At 38.0% G+C, this 19,932-nt stretch overlaps 3 protein-coding genes across 5 annotated transcripts; 2 read left to right on the forward strand and 1 right to left on the reverse strand.

Annotated features, from left to right (window-relative positions):
* The first annotated feature begins 3,092 nt into the window (after nt 1-3,092).
* Nucleotides 3,093-9,085, forward strand: LOC116257061 (probable 6-phosphogluconolactonase 2). Of its 2 annotated transcripts, none has more exons than XM_031633675.2 (4): nt 3,093-3,647; nt 3,989-4,709; nt 4,911-5,046; nt 8,431-9,085. In XM_031633675.2, exons 2-4 carry the CDS (start codon nt 4,537-4,539, stop codon nt 8,920-8,922), a joined length of 801 nt encoding a protein of 266 aa, XP_031489535.1. In that variant the 5' UTR covers nt 3,093-3,647; nt 3,989-4,536; the 3' UTR covers nt 8,923-9,085. The 2 variants fall into 2 exon arrangements, with proteins under 2 accessions (XP_031489535.1, XP_031489536.1); XM_031633676.2 differs by lacking the exon at nt 3,093-3,647 and adding an exon at nt 3,737-3,782.
* A 126-nt stretch (nt 9,086-9,211) lies between these two features.
* On the reverse strand, nt 9,212-13,760 carry LOC116257059 (fructokinase-like 2, chloroplastic). Its single transcript, XM_031633671.2, has 5 exons — nt 13,587-13,760; nt 11,641-11,972; nt 10,878-11,512; nt 10,169-10,640; nt 9,212-9,541 (listed from the first exon to the last, which is right to left on the reverse strand). Exons 1-5 carry the CDS (start codon nt 13,628-13,630, stop codon nt 9,312-9,314), a joined length of 1,713 nt encoding a protein of 570 aa, XP_031489531.1. The 5' UTR covers nt 13,631-13,760; the 3' UTR covers nt 9,212-9,311.
* Nucleotides 13,761-15,945: 2,185 nt separating this feature from the next.
* On the forward strand, nt 15,946-19,785 carry LOC116257060 (COBRA-like protein 1). Of its 2 annotated transcripts, none has more exons than XM_031633672.1 (6): nt 15,946-16,091; nt 16,933-17,012; nt 17,177-17,633; nt 17,763-17,922; nt 17,995-18,296; nt 19,198-19,785. In XM_031633672.1, exons 1-6 carry the CDS (start codon nt 15,992-15,994, stop codon nt 19,488-19,490), a joined length of 1,392 nt encoding a protein of 463 aa, XP_031489532.1. In that variant the 5' UTR covers nt 15,946-15,991; the 3' UTR covers nt 19,491-19,785. The 2 variants fall into 2 exon arrangements, with proteins under 2 accessions (XP_031489532.1, XP_031489533.1); XM_031633673.1 differs by having other exon boundaries at nt 18,019-18,296.
* The last annotated feature ends 147 nt before the right edge of the window (nt 19,786-19,932 follow it).

A 19,932-nucleotide genomic window follows, 5' to 3' on the forward strand; every position in this document is an offset into this window, starting at 1 on the left:
TGTGGTTCCTGCTTTCTGCCAAGTCCCCCACTAGTGGGATCCATGAACCACACTTTATTCCCATCTATATTCCTGCTAAAAGACAAGCTGAATCTTCAGTATCAAGACAAAAGCAGTGTCTGGAGACTGCCTTTTGAAAAGATCAGGAGAAAGACTGCAGCCTTTCTGAAACTGCCCTAGTGCTTCATGACTACCAAAGCTGGCCATTGATTCTCTTCAGCAGCCTTCAGTGGTTCTTCCTATAGACCAAAAGGAACATAAAAAAAGAATGGTGTGGAAATAAGGGAGGTCAATGGGACAGATATATTAGATTATCAAAATGAGCCAGAATTTCGTGAGCGAATCTGGAACCAATTACTAATTGGTTGCCAATTTGATATATATACAGTTATCATACTCAAATTTGAATCCGAGTTCAATATCCTACTGGAACCGGACAAAGATTTGATTCAATTACGTACAAATGCTGGATCTTATGCTGGTTTGATCCAAGTTCAGTTTTTAGAATTTCGTGAAGGAATCTGGAACCAATTACCAATTGGTTGTTATATATATATATATATATATATATAATCTTGTGCTTGTTTGATCCAAATTCAGTTTTTGAAAAATAAGATTAGAGTTCAAATCTAAATCTAAATCTGATTATGTATGGTCAAAATAGTCGGATTTGGTAAAGATGAATCTGACAAGAATTAGATCTGTTTGCTTTCTTAGTGGTGAGAATCAAACATGAGATTTTGAAAGAAGGAACTCAAGAAAGACAAATCGATAGGTTGCCAAATTAATAATGGAATATGATAGGTGAATGGTCCAGTGCTTTGTCTTTGTAAAAGGTGCCACACTCTCATTTGGGCACTGTTGTCTCTGTTTGTGGATTGAAGTAAAGCCATTATAGAGTCCGTGGCTTTCCCATCTTTATCTAAGCAAACCTCCAGTGCTGTCGATCAACGTCAATATCAGAAGTGAATCTTTTCGACAAAAAGATGTAGATAATTGGCCTGTAACAGCGGTATCAATTACTTGATCTTATTGACTTGTGTTTAAAAGAAGCAAAAATTAAAGTCATACCTAACTTTTTTTTTAATATTAACAACATCTACTTAGTAGTTTTTCCATCTTAATTAAAAACACCCACAATTTACTTCTGCCAGATCAAGAAGCTAAGTTAGTAAAAATTTATTATTTAAAAAGAAACTTGAAAAGTGTAGCTATTTTACGAACACATTTAATTTTTACTTCAACAATAATCAAACTTTCTAGAACTAATGTAAATGTGTTCTCACCTAAGCAATTTTGAATGTAGCAAAAAGTAATAAATTTGGATGCAGTTAAAAATGAATTAATAATACTATCTGGTATAATTAAATAGAGAGGCTAACACAAACTAATCAACATGAAATTTAATTCTTCATGCATGCTAAAGACTACATTTTAGCTCAAATTAAACTTAGTGATAATCCAGGGACTAACTGAAGAAGTGAAGATGTCCTTCGATGGATGGTACACTAATTAACAATACCAAAAAGTTAAGTGTATTTGTTGTCGTCGCCAACCTTACAGATATTTGATTTGAAAATATCTAAAATGATTAAACATTATTATTTTGTTAAGTAGAGACTAAGGTATCTGACTGAATGAAAGAAAAATTCAGTGGAGTACGCGGATGCATGCCTGACTAAGACTGAAAGCTAAGGAAGAAGCCAACAATATTGTCCACACTGGGAGATATCAACAGCCAGTGACAGCGACTAAGGTATAAAGCATTGCAAGAATAACAAGGACTCTTAAACAATAGTTGTTAACCGAAGATGAAACCAACTTGATTCTAATAAACTTTGGATCTTAAGCTCGTATAGCTGAGAAACAAAGGTTTTAACAAGTTTAATTACATGTGATAGGATTAGTTAAACTGTAAAGTATACGAATTATGAAATATTGTGCATACATATAGAAGTGAAGATGGACAAACAGAAGTTTAACTACAAAAAAAAGAGCGGATTCACCGACACGTAGAAAGGCGGACGTCGGTATAAAAACATTTGTCTACATGATGAGACGTTCACAACCACGGCCTGAAAAAAAAAGGCCCAAAAATCTCCCTGCCTCTAGGATCATGGGTTGTGCCGAAGTGTGAGTAGGTGTCCGGCCGCCTTTAGCTCGATGGTGCACCCCACTACTTTTTGCAACTCAAGAGAGTAGCACTCATGAGAATCCAAACATGATGTCTGATGTAAATGTCTGATGTAAGGAACAAAGCATCACATGCATAAAAAAAAAAAAAAATTAGAAATAATAACCTTGTTCTTATTTCTTACTTTGTTAAAATCATAAATGAATCTCTAACCAAGTTGATCTGACGAAGGCCTAACCATGAGCAAGTTGACGTGTTCTGAACTCTATTCTAGGGAACTTTTCTTTTTCAGTCCTACTAAAAATCTATATTTGTATAACCGTCGTTTGTTCTATAAAATTGTTAAATAAGGGCCGGCTTAAGGTTACTTAAGGATGCCGCTTGTAAAGGTCAAGTGGATCAGTTCTTGTCTCTTTCAATCTTTGGCCTTTGTACTGGTGAACTATAAAATAGAGGGAACACATCTGTTCTCTTCTTGGAAAACGAAAATCTGTAAAATACCCACTTTCTCTCTCTAGCTTTCCAGCATTATTGTTCTCTTTATGAATTTGACTCTACTCGGTTCGTTTTTCTTTCGCAGCTGAACTTGGAGTCCAAATGTTCATACAAGTGCCGATACGCCGATTTCTAATGCATGGAAAATCTGAATCGGAAATTCTTAATTTTACACCTTTTTTTGTTTTTTTATATCATTGCATCCCAAGTACGCATCTGAAATGAAATATGATCAAATTACATATTCAATTGCATATGATGAAGTCAAACCTAGTAATTAAATGTCTGATTTACGTTCGGCCCATATATCCCAATTTAAATTGTCCGTACCATAGAGAGAGGGAGAGGGAAAGAGTCAATAGTTTACCAACGCTGAGTAAGTTTTAACCTCTGCCTCTCTCTCTCTCTCTCTCTCTTTCTAAATTCACGGCTTCACCGTGTAAGAAATTTTGATCAGTCGCCCTCCCTTTCAAAAAAGTAAAAACACTTCTTTCTCTCACTAAAGAATTTCAGCGATGAGTTTAGTTCGATTCTGCAGGCCAACGTTAGCGTAAAAGCTTTTTGCTCCGAGATTAAGTCACCGACCTTCCGCGTCCTTCTTTGTCACGTCGATACGCTCAGCGAGGAAGGAAGAGCGGGCGGAGGACTCCTCCGACTGCCCTCTTTGTCATTTTCAAGTATCCGCTTCTTTGCAACGCTCAGTCTCTCTCGCTCGGGCAAAAGTTTTAAAAAATTAGTTTTCGATTGACGGGGACATTGTTTCTGAGTTGCAATGGGGGGAAAATCTACATGTAGAATCTGTCTTATGAGCGCCGAAGGAATTTTCTTTGCATAGTTTTGCGTGACAATGCGCGGTCCTTTACGAGGAGTTGGTGAAGCGTTTTTATCCTCTCTTTACCTCGGAATCTTGTTGCGTTTCTAGAGAGAGAAAGAGGGGAGAAAGAGAGGTGACAAAAATTAAAATGGAGGCGAGGATGATTCCAACGCATCGTGGGGGCACGTGTATGTAGCAAAGAAGGTAAAAAATTCTTGTGCACCCATGATTCCTTCTTCCCTAAAAATTAAAAGAATCTCGTATTCCTGCATTTTTAAATCTCTCCCCCTCCTTCTTTTTTATCATTTTCATTCGGTTGCTTATTGCAGTTGCTTGAAGGTCCTTTTTTCTTTTCTCTCACATCTTGTGTGCACCTATAATTTTCGGTCATGTCTTATGTGCACCTATAATTCATTCCTTAAAGGCTTTCATATTTTTTCGTTTTTTTAATCTCTCTCTCTCGCTTTCTCTCTCTCTCTCTCTCTCTCTCTCTCGATAGTTTATTAATATCAGTTGTCTTCGTTTATTTGATTGCTTGGTTTCAGGTTTTGCTTCTTCTCCCGTTCTCTCTGTTGGTTTTCTGCTTCAGCGTAATTGGGAGCCTCAACGGCAGATTGAAGCAAACTCTGCCTTCGTTTCTGAGTTTTAGTCTTCTGCTTTTTGGGCTTGATTTGCTGCGCTGGCTACTTCTAGGAATTGTAACTTTTGGTTGCATTTTTTGTAACACCGGGATTTTGTTTACCCTGTGTTTGTGGGGAAGAGGACGGTCTCTCCTCTAAGCTTTTCTGGGGAGGCAGGCGTTGATTTTTTATTATTTTATGATATTATTTTTTTTTCGGCCCTTGTGCTTTAGGAGCTCTAGCCTGAGATCTGTTGGTTTGATTTGAAGTTCTCTCTCTCTCTCTCTCTCTCTCTCTCTCTCTCTCTCTCTCGCTCTCGCTCTCGCTTGAGTACTCCTCTGCAACAAAGTAGTTTGGTTGAATTTTCGGTTCTAAATTCACTATTCAAGGTAGTGGCAATTCAGCTGTTGGGGTGCTGGATTGCGTGAGGAAGCTTCCTCTGGGTTGGTTATAAAGTGTAGCCTTTTAAAGAGATGGATGGTGGTGGTGAGTCTGCGAAGAGGGGAGACTTGAGAATTCATGATAACTTGGATGACCTCGCCACAGACTTGGCCGATTTTGTGGCAGAATTGTCGGAGGTTGCTGTGAAAGAAAGAGGCTACTTCGCCGTTGCATTATCTGGTGGATCGTTGATTGGCTTAATGGGGTATGCTCAATTATACTGATAGATATATTCATGAGTTGTTTCAATCATTTTTCGTGGTGATTTTTGCTCATTTTTTGTTGTTCTGCGTTTTCCATTACACATGTTGGTTTTTCCTCTCCTTTTTTTCTGGTTGATTTGTTGTTTTTCCTCATTCCAGTGATCGTGAAGTTATTGAGTTTTATAGTTTGGGTTGAGAAACAGGAAACTTTGCGAGGCTCATTATCAGAGGACAGTAGATTGGGCAAAATGGCATATATTTTGGGTTGATGAGAGAGTAGTAGCCAAGAACCATCCTGACAGCAATTACAAATCGGCCAAGGACGGGTTGCTCTCAAAGGTACATCACATTATTTTCCTATTAGCACATTTTCAATAATACCTTGGTCAGTTTCTGCTTTTTGCGTGTCTTTCTTTAGATCTAGGAAATTGTAGTGCAAGACGTTGGGTGGGTGCCATAATGCTTTCCCATGGTAAGTGTGGTTAGACTTCCCTTTGACCTTGGTAATTAAGAAGCTATAACGGGTAAAACTTGGCTGATCATGTTTAGGTTCTAATCGCCATTTTCTGTTAGATTATTTTTCGAAGGATGGGTATTTTGTTGGTCAGTTGATTCTTTCAGTTGGTTGAGACTTGAAGGTCGTTCCTTAGCCGCTAAAGAATTTAGTGCTTTGCCTACGCGAATTGTCATTCATTGCTTTTCTTCTCTTCAGCAATTTGTCCTATTTATCAGTATGTCCTGATGGGTTTAATGAGGAAGCTATGGTTATTGAGGATCTCAGTCTTGATCTTTGTCAAAGAGTTGGATGCAGAGGCTTATTCCCTGGTCTTGTCTTGATGCTGTTGTAAACGCACCACACCAAGATTGGTTCTACATATTGTACTCAGCTTTTATGGAGCTTGGAATTCATGGTCCTAGTGTTAGAGACTTAGAGTTGATGGAAAGGATTGGAGATCCTTAGCATCGGTAAGGAAAGAAAGTAGTTCTGTAGTTTGTGATAGATCAAGCAAGTATGACCACTCATTTTCACATTTGAGCGGTGTTATTCAACCAGCTCACACATCGTTTCTTTGTCCTGACACATTGTGGCGTACCATTGCAGCTTGTCATTTGCATGGGTCTTGCAACTTCTGTTAAATGTCTATCTGAATTGAAAGAATAGGAAAATATAAGAGGTTATGTCCCTCAATGTTTATGTGTCACCTCATACTTCTGTCACCTCATACTTCACATTGGTTTGGTCAATTAATTGTTGAGGCTGGTCATATTAGTCTTCCATAGTCAATGTGGACAGACATAGTGGTGCATTAAGATAGTCAAATATTAGAAGGATGTAAATCTGTCATGAATTTGTGTTACTTAAATCATGCAGGCAACACCCATCAGTCTAGATATTGGGTATTTTATGTTAATTTCCTAGCTCTAAAGACCCTGACATTTATAAAGTGCTAAATTGTTGCTTTCTGCTAAACGACTGTTTTCACTTACCATCTTTGTCCCAATGTATTTTTGATGTTGTTGATATGTCTCCCGCCTCACCTTTTATTGATCTTCTATTTGTGAGTCACCTAAAGGTGCAAACGTGTAATCTTGATCAATGTCTTTTAGTTTTCATTGTGTAATTGTTATTTGGTCTGTGCATGTTGGTACGTGGAAGTATGATATCTCGATTGTCTAGTGTGTAATGCCATGAGTATTAAGTGGAGACCAGAATCTATGCTGATGATGTCTATTCTTGTGCTTTAAGTACTCTGTACCTGGTAGATGCCTCTGCAACTTTCAGTGCTGGTGTGCTTTATAGTCTTTGACTAGTCTTAGAAGTAAAAATTCCTTTTCTTCACCTTTTTTGAGTTTACTCTGTCCTTTATGGCTGGCAGATATGCAACTATATCTGTTCTAGAATCTTCTTAATTTAGCTTTTCTTGTTCTTGAATGAGGAACCTTGCTTTTTCCCAATGAAAAAACAGATGATTCACGAGTTAGTACCAGTGCTTTATTGTGGCAGCTGTTCATATGTGGATGTGAAAAATAAAAGAAATGCATGAACTCTTGAAAGGATTATGCTATTATTGACTTTTTTGAGAATTGCCAGCTATTTCCTCAATTCATATTTCATAGACAGTGGATGTTTACTTCTTTTTCTCCTTTATTCTGCTCTTATCCTTTAATATTTTATTTTTTTCTTTTTTCTTTTTTTTTTCTCTTCCACCTGTCTGAGATCCATGTTCAATCTCCTCGGTTGTAGAAATCAATAGAATCAAGCAAAGGCTTGCTATACTTGAAAGTTGAAACTAAGCAGCATGTACCTAACCTGATCTGACTAAACGTGTTCAGAGTTGGAGTTATGCATCTGAACTTAATATTCAAAAGCATACGACACTACATTATTTTGTGTAAATTTAACTAGGATTTGGTTAATGAGGTGTTTGGAATTGTTTATATCTGAATGCAGTCCAATCTAGTATATGAGGCAATTTGATGAGGATAATAACCATCTTTGAATGAGAACAGTATTTGTCCCATTATCATCTTTCACTGTGATATACTGTCTTGTCTCATTCTTTGTGTATTTGTTTTCTGTTCAGAAGACACATTCTGAATCCAGCTTTTGCTCCAAAAATTGTCCACACATGATCTATAATATTTTAGGTTTCAATCCCTTAACCAGGAAATAAAGTGATACTGCAATTCTAACTTTGGCTTCTTCCATTACTGAACATGGATATGCTGCATCATATAATGGTCACTGTATCTGCAGGACGTGTAGTAGGTGAATTTTTGTGGTTGTCTCATGGTTGCTTAACTCATTTGCAGTTTTGCGGTGGTCTCTTGACCTCTTAGGATGAACTCCACCTTGCTGAGTTCTTTGCAAATGACAGAGGAACTAACAGTTGCAACTGAGACCTCAAATCTCTTATTGCTTTACACACAAATAGCACTTAACACATGTGGTTCAGGTCCTGATGTTGCTCTAGGATGATCCACATGGCTGCACAATCACGAATATCATGTCCTGATAGGCACTATCTTCTCTGTCTTTTTCTAAGTAAAAGACATGCATGTGCATAGAACGTGAGGATGCAGCTATCCCTGATTCACCGTGTCTTGGTTCACTTTTGGTCTTCGCTACCTAAGGTGTCAATCGCTTCTTTTAGTTTGTGTTACATATTAGTACCAGAATGGCAATCCCTCACTGGATATTTTATGCTACTTCAGTTTCTGGAATTACCTTTGTCTCTTAATCTCGTGCACAGTTGTATGTTCTATTTGTGGCGTCTCTTTCTTGCTTCGTAACTCAATGTATTGCTGTGTTGTGGTACTTGCTAGAAAATTATATGTTCCTATGTGTTCTTTAAGAGAAAGAGTCATTGAGGAAGCACCTCAAGGATGCCATATTCTGATAAAAGGTGTTCTTATAAAAGTTCGTGCAAAGACTCAGGTTCTGTAATTTTTTTCCTCATTGACTGCATTTGTGAAATTAACTGAACAGAGGACATGCTAATAATATTTATACGGAATCTAAAGTGCTTATGTGCATGTGTGCACGGAATCCTTAGCAACATCATAAAATTTTTTGTACCAGTTTATAATGTAAATATATTTGTTTCATATATATGGTAGTAGCACATCTGCGTATGTTTTAATGTCTCTGAGTATAATGGTTTCTAAGAATGCTGCTGATTTATAAGAATGCTGAAAGGTCTGTTGAATTTCATGCTGTAGGTTCCTATCATCCCAAGCCATGTCTACTCAATCAATGACTCACTGTCAGCAGAGCAGGCAGCAGAAGAATATGGATTTGTCCTCAGGCAGCTTGTGAAGACACGGGTAGTGGACGTGTTGGAGAGCAGCGACTGCCCGAAGTTTGACCTCATCCTCCTGGGCATGGGTCCAGATGGGCACGTAGCATCTCTCTTCCCAAACCACTCGGCCATGAATGAGAAAGATGAATGGGTGACCTTCATCACTGATTCTCCTAAGCCACCGCCCGAGAGGATAACATTTACTCTGCCAGTCATCAACTCTGCTGCCAATGTCGTTGTTGTCGTGACGGGCAGCAGCAAAGCCGAAGCGGTCCGCTTGGCCATTGATGAGACTCCTGAGCAGGTGGTGCCAGCACGTTTAGTCAGCCCAAGTGATGGAAAATTAGTCTGGTTTTTGGACAGGGAGGCTGCATCAGCGTTCATTGCCAGTTATTCGGTTGAAAGTTCTTGACCAAAGCAGGGATAACAGAATGAGCGGTTCTACAGAGTGTCCTTTTCGTTTTAAATTTTGGTCTGTTGTTTGATCTGCCCACGTTTTCTTCCTTTCGTTTCCATTGTGTTTCTGTAACAGGGAACGACTAATAAGATGGCCAAAGAAGCCTTTAGTGAGTGAACTTTGTTGTCTATATCATGTTCATTTTTGGCAAGGACTAACGAATTTGACCAACTAATGTAATTAAAGTGGAAGTACGTGGGATTCCAACGGAACAGATGATACTTTTCCTGTGTGGAACATCATATATTGAAAAGCCTCATCTATTTATCCTCTGTCAACAATGAAATGGACTAAAGGCGTACAAAATTTTTCCATGGAATGGAAGTGGACACATTGGACTTAGCTTAAGGGCTTTGAGGTTCCAAGGTTCTGAATTCCTTCTCCGAAAGGCTTCTTCTTCCATTCAGTTCAAAAGCGAAGTCTCCTTCAGTTCCTTCATGAGAGGGAAAGCCTCTAATCCGAGCCATTATCCATTGTTCTGTAACTCCACGATTTATAGCATACTTAAGCGTATGGTGCAGGTATCCCTTATCAGTAGACAACTCTGGTTGCACTACAAATTTCTTCATGATGGCTGACACAAGATTGCAATTCTATTAGAAGGCCAATATTTGCTTGAAATCCTATAAACATTTGAGTAAGACGTATAACATAAACAAGCAATAGCATGACACATGATTAAAGACAGATAACATAAATACATGCATACTTGAATCAGCGGCTATTCTAAAAAAAATCAAAATAAAGAACTCCATTGCTTGAAATAGGAGGAAAAAAAGCATCATCTTGGTGACCTTAGTTTCTCGAAGCACCATAACTGAAAGGATCTAAGGTGATGAATAGATTCACATAAGAACTACGTGGATCCATCAAATCTAAGACGCAGAAACATCCAACAAAGTGCATGTACACTATGTTAGTTGGACAACTTATCTCTAACATACGTTATAGTTCAATCAGAAAAGTAAAAGTTCACACCAACAAAGCACTGGAGTGCATCCAGAAGAGGTTTCTTCTGTCCGTTGGCACAGACTATGAACAGAGATTCTAAATTTGGCTCTACCATCAGCGACATTCCCCAGAGAATGTGCAGAGTTTCTTTGTTTTTGAAACTAATGCATCTTAAATAAACCTAGCATAAAACAAAAAACTGCTATTACTGATGTAGACTTGATAAAGAAAAAAGATTTGAAGAGCACACCTGCAACAATTCCATCTCCTGCAGAAGACATGTCGCATGTAAAAGGAGTGATTGGAGGATCCTCCATGCCAAGAACTGAACCGTTGCAAGTACCAGTGTAATAGTGTATCTTTGATGTCCCATTGGTAACAAACAGAACTTTCAGATTTTCATGCCACAGTGAAGAAAACATTTCCGGCTTATGATGTACAAACTTTGACTTGTCATTATCATTTGTGTCGAACTTCTCAGAAGGTTTGATTTCACATAGAAACTCTATTTCTTGTTTGGTCACCTCAATGAAGTTGGCCTGCTTCCATGCTTGGTCAATGAACATCTTCGTTTCTGAACTGGACTCCCACAGGGGCAATGGGAGATTCAAATCAAAAAAGATGGATGCACCAAATTTTTTTGCAATCTTGATCGCCTGCATGGTTGTACCTCGCATGCTATCATCAAGCAGGCATGACGAGTTGAAGTAAAACATCTTTGCCTGCATGGAAAAGATACACATATAATTAAAGTATTATGGGCATTAGCAGCATATTTAAGCGGCTTGATGAGCAAGGATGAACAAATGCAGATGAACAAACATAAAAAGATTCTACCTTAGATTAAATTAACCTGATATGTTCCCAAAATTGGATATACAAAGAGAGTAAACTTAACAGAATAAATTCTTTAAAGAATCAAAACCATATATGACACCTAAAAGAAAAACTTAGTGTACCTCCTTTAGAACATCAATATTGATTTCGGAACTCAGCAGACAATCTTCTGCACATGGTCCGACACAAGTACCATTTAGTTTAGCACCCCTTTTATTGATCTTCATATAGGTCATTGCTGTCGTTTTTGAACCATCCATACATACTGATCTTGTCTGGACGCCATTTACATTTAAAAAGTAAAGCATACCCTGACCATACTCATCGTCTCCAAGTTTACCCATGAATGCAGCCCGCCCACCAATACTGGCAAGAGCAACTGCAACACTGGATGACGATCCTCCAGGAGCCCGCACAAACCGTTCTGGAGCCCATAACATATCTTTTCTGGCTTCATGAATATCAGGGTCTATCAGCCTGTTAGCAGGCCTTCCAGAGGGTAAGAATGCATGTTGAGCTGCTCCAAAGCAGCAAACAAGAGGTGGCCAACCGTATGTCATACTGATGTCTTCATCCTCAGGTAGGTTTAATTTTGGGTCTTCCTCTTTGTCACTTTTCAAGCTTAGTTTCTCCAGGTTCTCAAACTCTTCAGTGTCACTATCATCCTGCTTGCTAACATCAGTCTGCTTTGTTCTCTTCCTTCCACTAGCCTTCTTGGTATCCTTTTCTTCGTCGGACACAGGTAACTTCACCGTGGCTGCCATGAGAAAAAAACCAAAAGCAAAAAAGGTATGAATGGTGGTAAGATCTAAAAATGGACTTGCTAGGAGAAGTCAAACTGTTATGATTCATGAATGTTCTCCAGAAGTTACGGATGCATGGTACCTTTCTTTCGAGCTCTTCGTGATACAGTGCCAGCCTTTTCCTTGGACACAGGTGCAATGTTCTCTTCCAGTTCACCATTAGTAGCCACTGCTGAAACCGTGATCCCCCCTGAATCCTCTGATTTCTTCTTCCTGCCTCTTTTTGGTGATCTTTCAGAAGCTTTTGATGATGGTTTGCCATTTATAGCCTCGTCTTTTGTCACATTATCAGTTTCAGGCTCTTCTGAGTTCTTGCTTAAGCAGAGCAATTTACCAGACCATTGTTTGTGTAACTTTAAATTGTTAACCCGAACATGACCAGGTGGAAAAGCTACTGGAAAGTTTAATTGCCACCTGCGAACATGCCACAAATACAGATATAAGTGATTTAAACAAATAAATGGCATAATATAATACGACACCTCCTTGATGTACTGGTAGTACATTCTCAAACATTTGAACTGTTTACAGTTTACATAAGCAGACCTTATTATCAAAGAAGACGTGCAAAATAACACTTTAACAACATATGAAATTTGTCATTTTCCAGATCAAGGATAGCGGATCTCGACTAGTCATTTACAAGCCCAGGCTTCTTGTGGACAAAATAAACTAGTCATTGTATTATCTAGACGAATCATTCATTGAAGTTAATTATCCTAACCACCTTTTGACTAACGCTGTTCAAACTTCAAACTAAAGCTGCCTATTTTTTTCCTCAATTCTGTCGCTTGTCAATCTCCAACATTTTTTGTTCCCTACTATTATGAGACTTTCTCAAGAGTGGAGAGCGACATACTTCTTTACTACGACAAAGGCAAAGTACATGATAGGCCTTCCTAACGTGAGGGAAAGAACAATGCTATTGCTTTACAGAAAAAGCTGATAAGGATGAAAGGTCAATCAATACAACGGAAACATAACCAACTTTATTCAAAAAGGATCACATGAGGTAGCCCATTGTCCTTATAACCCCCACGCATAGCTAATACAGCAAACACATGTATTGTCCGCATGTTCAGTTTAACATATTTCAGGACACAGAGTTATTGGGATCTAGCCATGAACGGGCATAAACATGTATCCGTTTTCTGTTTAAATTGCTATGTCCAAGTAAATACATGAACTCAATCCCCTCTTCGTCTAACGTGCCATGGCTCTAACTATGCAGCAAACTTCCTAAGCACTCTCAGCATTTAAGAAAAACTAAAAAACCAAGAAATAGTTACATATGAGTAGAGATATAAAGACAACCTCCCCTGGTTAACATGCCACTTCTCTACAATCCAGTAGCAAGAGTCATTCCCGTGTATTTCAACACTGGAAAAGACCTAATAGACTGAGACATTCTTTAACCTAAGCATTTAATGCACTTAATGAACATTAATATGTGGAGAGATTGTTTATAATAACAGAGAGGCCATGCGTTCTAGCAGTCAGACCCCGAGCCTAGTGAAGAAATTCGAGGCCATCCAGCTTCAATATCAAGAGTTCGTATATCCATTAAAATCAGGCTCCTTCTAAGGCACTTCGGAACAACTCGTTATGCCTGAACCTCCTAAAGCTCAATTGCTGACCTGAAAATAGATCTAAGACCATCTTCTGAACGTATAAAAGACATCAACAGTTTGCAAGCAAAGGTTCCTTGTATTTTCTTCACCAGAGCTTGATGGGTCAATCTCCTCCCCAAATTATTTTATATTACAGTGAAAGCCTCCATCAGAAACCAGCAAAAGCACAGACGACTTTGGGAAGTGAGGAGAAAGCGGCAGATATCAGACATCGGTTCTAGTGAAAAGGATTCGTCGGGTGCTATGGCATTCACCTTAAAGGTAGTTAACGGAGCCACTAACACATGTTAAGAAGAACGTAAGGCCCCCAGAATTCAACTGATACATAGTATATGCATTTCTGATGATGCCATGAGGTTCCCAAGAAGAAGAAGAAGAAGAAAGGAGGAAGAGTGACCTGACCAAAGAATGGCGAGCGAGGGGTGAGCAAAAAACTGCCATCAGGGTTAAGGGTGGGCTTCTTCAGCAGCTTCTACCTCTCGAGCCACGATCCTTCTCCGGCAACAACATGGTGGTGGTTTCCTTTGTTTCACCCTTGCAATCGCAACTCAGTAAGCACCAGGCCAGGAACAGGGAGAGAGCGGAACCCGTTGATATACAGAGTAAAACGTTGGTGGTGATTATCTGGAATTCTAGGGGCATTTTTGGCAGAATATGGTTCTTCTGCGTTCTGCGTGTGTGTGTGTGTGCGTGCACGGGGGCTCGCGTATTATGTGTGTTTGCGTGCGTAAATGTTAATGGATGAGTCTGTTAAGTCATGGACTCATGGTCCGTGGCATCGGGTCGATTCGGTTAAAATAAAAAATATATTTTTTTTTAAAATATAAAATAAATGTTTTAATATAAATTATATTTTTAATAATAATATATATATTATTAATAAAATAAAAATACTATCAAAAAGTCCTGTCGAGCCGCCCCGAGACGGTTTTTTCAAACCCAAATTTGAATTTGATCGGATCGAATACCGTGTCCTCCTTTACCTGTCAACCAAAATTTTCTATATGTGCTGCCGATATATTTTTACTTGAGATGACTGATATGTATCTCATATAGCCATTAATTACATTCTCAAATTTTTATCAACAAGGTGTTTCTTGCATATTTTTCAGCAAAGTTGTTTCTTTTTCTTAGGCAAACTCAGAGATTTTTAGAAGAACGAAAAATTCAAGATATTATTCAAAACCCAAGAGTTTTTGGTTTCCAAAGTCTTTCATTTTTTATTTCCTTGGGACGACTTCGATGAGTTCTTTGTGAGGGACAGGTGCATCTAAGTTCCTAGCTTTGCTGATCATACAAAGCATTTTGTATGGAAGGATATGGAACGCATCTTAAAGGATGTTTGGGAACAATAACACTTGTTATGTATGTTATTGTTTTCTATCTTAAAAAGTGGGAGAAATTTATAGAATATTTTTTAAAATCCCAGCCACATGTAGGCTAGTGCGGGCAGTTGCCCACACCAATTTTTTTAAAACCCACCAGTGGTTGAGCCACATATAGGTTAGTATGGGCAGTTGCCCACACCAGCTTATCAATTTTCTTTCATTTTTACATTAAGATTAAGATAGTTTAATATTTACTTTCCGTGAATAAGTGTCTTTTTATAAAAATTTTCCCGCTCCACCGCTGATTACAATGGAATTATATTTTAGTCCAATTACATGTGGTGCCTAAACTTGACCGGAGTCAAAGTACCCGCCCTTCAAACCGAAATCCCAATAGGCGCTTTCTGAAAGTAAGATCATCTATGAAAACCGAGAAATAATGAAAATTATCTAACTGAAGCAAGAAATAATGAGAAATCTAGTAAAAGAGGAACGATGAATTTGAGATCAAAGAAACTCATATTCGATCATATTCTAGACTTAAGTAATAAACACCAAATCTCAAGAGAATTTCCTATACTTGCATTGCTCTGAACATGCAACCGGTGTTAGCTTTAGTCCTTATGTTTAAAAAGAAGACTAGAGAAAAGGCAAGAATGATGGAAAAAAAATGGATGTTTTTTTATGTATGAATTACCTTCTTCCAGTCAAGCATTGTCCTATGATAGGCCTAACATATAACCTCTTCTGGTCTTATATACTTTGAACACATGGATGTCAATATAATCAATTTGTTCGATCGAATTGTTTGAAAAAAAAATTGAATGTGGAAAAAAAATTTAATATCCAATTAAGAAATCGGATTGGATTTAAGAAATGGCAGTCTAGATTTAGATTATATTTATTGTTAGACAAATATTCTATACTTTTACATTTTGAAAATTGGTTAAATTTGGTCTGAAATTAGGACTCAAATTTGAATATAAATAAAATCGATTCAAATTATAAAATCAAATTTCAGATTCAAATATAACTTTGTTTTTGTTCTTGTTCGTATTTTGATTTGAATATCTGAAAATTTAGATACGATCAGAAGTATATTTGATTTGAATTCGATCCATTCACATTTCCTCAAATTAAATTTTGTGAAAAAAATAATCTGAAAATATTAAAAATTGGTGGCGTATCGTAGCATTAAAAACAAACATCAAGCCCTCAAAATTGAAATTTCCGGTTTCTACCTTTCCCAAGATGCGGTGTAACGGACTAACGGGATTCCCTTTGGTGAAAGTGAAGGTGTCGCGTGTCCTAAGTCGTGTCCATGTAACGAGTGTCTAATGAAGCGTTCCCTCCAAATAAGGAAAGACCTGCAGCGTCAAGCATTTCTTGCATAAGAAGTGGAAAGCCAGCCGGTCAGCCACCTTTCTGTAAGAGAGAGAGAGAGAGAGGGAGGGAGGAGTCTCTCGCCTTCTTGATGCTTAGAGAAGGAGAAGAAATCAGAATGAGGTTTTCCACCGTCGTCGTTCTCTGTGTGTTTTCTCTGCTCTTGCTCTGCTTTGCCACCACTCCAACAGGTGAGCATGCAGTCTCAAGTTTTCCTTTTACATTCCTTTTCCTCTGTAGTTTCATTTTTCATTCCAAAACTCGCATTTCGTTTATGATTGGTGGTCGTGGTGTTTCTGTACGTGGGTGTTCAGGGAGTTTAAGGGAGTGAAAATTTTATGTTTCTGCTTCTGGGTTTCTTTGGTTCTGTACTTTGATCTGAGGTTCTTCACGGGTCATGAACCGGTATTTGAAATTTTAGAGGAGTGGAAAGTGGAAGTTATTCCGTCGTGTTGGTTTCTGAATTGTTCCTTCCAGTGAGTCCATGCAATAGCCTGGATTCAAGACGCATTCCGCTGACGCCGAAAAAAGAGCACCGTTTTATTCTCAATGCAGCGGTGACTTTCTTATTCCTTTTTTATCTACTTGAGTGTTTGTTTTGTCCCTCATGGATATAGACAAAGTTTGTTTTATTTTCCCTCTTCTTCTTCTTCTTCTTCTTCTTCTTCTTCTTCTTCTTCTTCTTCTTCATGTTTCTTCCTGTCTTTGGCAACTGAAATTAAGAATTTATTGTTTAGTTATTTGAAAACATGTTTCCCTAAGACATGGAAAGACGAATATTCACCTACTCTGCTGTTATCTACGGGTCGTTTAATTAAACTGGAACAAATACCAGCTGAAAGAATTTCCCTGTTTTAAGGTAATTGCCGTGCCATGTTCACAGTGGTGGATTTGTTCTTTGGTTGGAAAGAATCTGTTTCTCTTTTGGCTTTCAAGCATATGTTACACTGAAGATTTGGTTTTTTAATGGATTCTTTTTTACCTTTCTTCCCTTCGTATTGCGAACTGTACCAATTCTTCTTCTGCACGCAGAAGCGTATGATCCACTTGATCCGAATGGGAATATCACAATAAAATGGGATGTTATTCAATGGACCGCAGATGGATATGGTGTAAGTAATGACATAAACCAAAACTTTTTATTTTTTACCACTCTGTACCTTCTGCAATATCAAAGAAAGGAAAGAATGAAAAGAATTGCTCACACTACTTGATGAGTTGCCATAGTGGTCAAAAAGCTTTATTCGAGTTTTTGACTCAGTGGTGTCAATGACAGGCAACTGTCACAATTTTCAATTTCCAACAATACCGCCATATTGAGGCCCCTGGATGGATGCTTGGATGGACATGGGCAAGGAAGGAGGTCATCTGGGACATGAGAGGAGCCCAGGCAACAGACCAGGGAGACTGCTCAAGATTCAAAATTAGCCTCCCACATTGCTGCAAAAAGAGCCCAACCATTGTGGATCTCCTTCCTGGAACACCTTATAACATGCAAGTAGCCAACTGCTGCAAGGGTGGCGTGATCAGCTCAATGGTTCAGGATCCAGTTAACTCGGCCAGTTCCTTCTTTATAGTCGTGGGTTCTGCTGGAACTAGCAATACAACTGTAAGACCACCATTGAATTTCACATTCGGTACTCCTGGTCCTGCCTATACCTGTGGCCGTGCAAAGATCGGGAAGCCTAGTAAATTCTTGACACCGGACGGAAGAAGAGTAACTCGAGCTCTAAGTAAGCAAATTGACAATTTTGAGTATTGTTCAACAAAACAATGTGGTACAATTTCATGTTCTGATTAATTTGTTTGTGCTTGTGAACTCAAAGCAAACTGATCCTTGAGCTGCTTTCATATCTTTGCAGTGACATGGAACGTCACATGTACTTACTCTCAGTTTCTTGCTCAAAAGGCTCCTACATGTTGTGTCTCATTTTCTTCCTTCTATAATGACACAATTGTTCCATGCCCAACATGCACATGTGGCTGTAAGAACAGTGTAACTCAACCAGGGAGCTGTGTGGAGTATGTGATTAGTGATTCTGTGTTTTTCTTTTTGGTTGTGTATTTGCTTCTTTATTGTTAAATCTGATCTAGTTTTTGTATGATTTTTCACACAAGGGGGAATTCACCTTACTTGGCTGCTGCAGTTGCAAGTGGAGGTAGTAATCATGACAAGCCTTTGGTTCAGTGTACAAACCATATGTGTCCTATCCGGGTGCATTGGCATGTTAAGTTGAATTACAAGGAATATTGGCGAGTAAAGATGTCAGTTGTAAATTTCAATTATAGGATGAATTACACACAGTGGAACCTTGTTGTTCAGCACCCAAACTTTGACAAAGTCACAGAGATTTTCAGCTTCAATTACAAGTCACTTTCTCCCTATGGAGTCATAAGTAAGTATATATTTACAATTTTATTCTTGGAAATTATGAATCCTTCACAACATCTCTAGGTTTTGCTTCATGTTGAGACTGAAACTTGGGAAGTGAGGATGCTGTATATGTTTAAGCAAGGTGTCATTTTTGTTTGACCCCAAGTTGCAAAATTTAATATTATACCGTTATTTGTTTTCAATGGAGATCCATGGAATTTGTGTCCTGAAACATACAAGGTGTGGCTGGAGTTTCGTAGTAGAAATCCCAAAATATTCTTCTTCCTTTTTCCCTTCAAAGAATGTGCAGTATTTTTGCATGTTGGGTATGGATCATATACGCATTATCTTCACATGCAAGAAAAATTATATAAATAATGATAATGTGTGGATTAATTTATTTTTTGTTTAGATGGTGAAGCATGGTCAGAATATTAACAATTTTTATCAAAATATTGTGTCAAAAATGAAAAAATAAGGAAAAATAAAAAATGTGAAAAAAATCAGATATTTTGAAAATATTGCCAAATTAAAAGCATACATGTCTTTCATTTTTCAAAAAGTTATCTTTTTAATACAGTTAAATGTTATGGGTTTCATTTGCTTCTCTGTTGAATAATTTGAATTTTGTTAACGTTCTTGTAAGAAAAGTAGTAAAAATTTGAAGTTTCACAAGTTTTTCTTGTTATTTTTCTATAAATTAAAATTTTTTGTATTTCAAAGATTTCCCTTAGGAAATTATTGGTATATGCGTGTTTGTTTTTCAAGTTCTTGGCACCGTTTAGTTGTTGGTGTAATTTTCTTTTCACTGTCAACCATCTGCATCTGCCACTTTAACTCAATGTCTGGTATTATTAACCTTTTGTCGGTCTGTTTTTCAGTTCTTTCCATACTATTGAATTTGCCATGCTTTTGATATGTAGATGATACCGCAATTTTCTGGGGCATCAAATACTACAATGATCTGCTTATGGAGGCAGGGCTGCTTGGGAATGTGCAGTCAGAGATAATCTTCCAGAAGGATCCCACTACTTTTACTTTCAAGCAAGGATGGGCTTTCCCACGGCGCATATACTTTAATGGTGATAATTGTGTCCTTCCACCGCCAGATGCTTACCCATGGCTACCAAATTTCAGTCCTCAAGGGAAAAGTTTATCCACCAAGCGAACAATGATTTGCATGGTTTTGCTTGTATTGTTGATATGTTTCATGTAGTATTGATTTTCCACCAGTCTAGGTCTTCTTCTGGGAGCTTCTTCAGAATTCCTATTTAAATAGCAGATAGTTTATATTGGTCACGGATGCCTGAACTTAGGTAAAGGTGTACCATGCAGATAACGCATTGTCGCAGTCAATTTTGTATACTTGACTTTCCCTGTCCATCATTGTCTCGGATTGTCTGTTGGTCATAGATTCCTCCTGTTCATTTTACACTGGTGGTACTCTCTAGTGTATAGATTTGTTTTATCATAAGGAATTCGATTGTCATTGCTCAGACTTCAGAAGTGTAATCAGGAGTGTTACTGAAGATAAGCTTATGATTTTATGTAATTGTACAGGCTGAATTTTACCTGTTTGTGTTACCAGAAAAAAAAATGCAGAAATGGAATTTAGAAGCATTTGATGTTGTTTATTTATTTTTTCAATCATCAAGTGG

The sequence above is a fragment of the Nymphaea colorata genome, chromosome 7 (assembly GCF_008831285.2).
Source record: "Nymphaea colorata isolate Beijing-Zhang1983 chromosome 7, ASM883128v2, whole genome shotgun sequence".
In the NCBI taxonomy this organism is placed as follows: domain Eukaryota; kingdom Viridiplantae; phylum Streptophyta; class Magnoliopsida; order Nymphaeales; family Nymphaeaceae; genus Nymphaea; species Nymphaea colorata.

What these genes read in the sequence shown, in the direction of transcription:
- LOC116257061 (XM_031633675.2), top strand. Translation starts at nt 4,537, where the DNA reads ATGGATGGTGGTGGTGAGTCTGCGAAGAGGGGAGACTTGAGAATTCAT. An exon ending in TCGTTGATTGGCTTAATGGG is followed by an intron (nt 4,710 to 4,910) that starts GTATGCTCAATT and finishes GTTGAGAAACAG; the next exon opens with GAAACTTTGCGAGGCTCATT. An exon ending in AGGACGGGTTGCTCTCAAAG is followed by an intron (nt 5,047 to 8,430) that starts GTACATCACATT and finishes TTCATGCTGTAG; the next exon opens with GTTCCTATCATCCCAAGCCA.
- LOC116257059 (XM_031633671.2), bottom strand. Translation starts at nt 13,630, where the DNA reads ATGGCAGTTTTTTGCTCACCCCTCGCTCGCCATTCTTTGGTCAG. An exon ending in ACGAAGAGCTCGAAAGAAAG is followed by an intron (nt 11,513 to 11,640) that starts GTACCATGCATC and finishes TTCTCATGGCAG; the next exon opens with CCACGGTGAAGTTACCTGTG. An exon ending in ATATTGATGTTCTAAAGGAG is followed by an intron (nt 10,641 to 10,877) that starts GTACACTAAGTT and finishes TTTTCCATGCAG; the next exon opens with GCAAAGATGTTTTACTTCAA.
- LOC116257060 (XM_031633672.1), top strand. Translation starts at nt 15,992, where the DNA reads ATGCTTAGAGAAGGAGAAGAAATCAGAATGAGGTTTTCCACCGTCGTC. An exon ending in CTTTGCCACCACTCCAACAG is followed by an intron (nt 16,092 to 16,932) that starts GTGAGCATGCAG and finishes TTCTGCACGCAG; the next exon opens with AAGCGTATGATCCACTTGAT. An exon ending in TTCTCCCTATGGAGTCATAA is followed by an intron (nt 18,297 to 19,197) that starts GTAAGTATATAT and finishes TTTGATATGTAG; the next exon opens with ATGATACCGCAATTTTCTGG.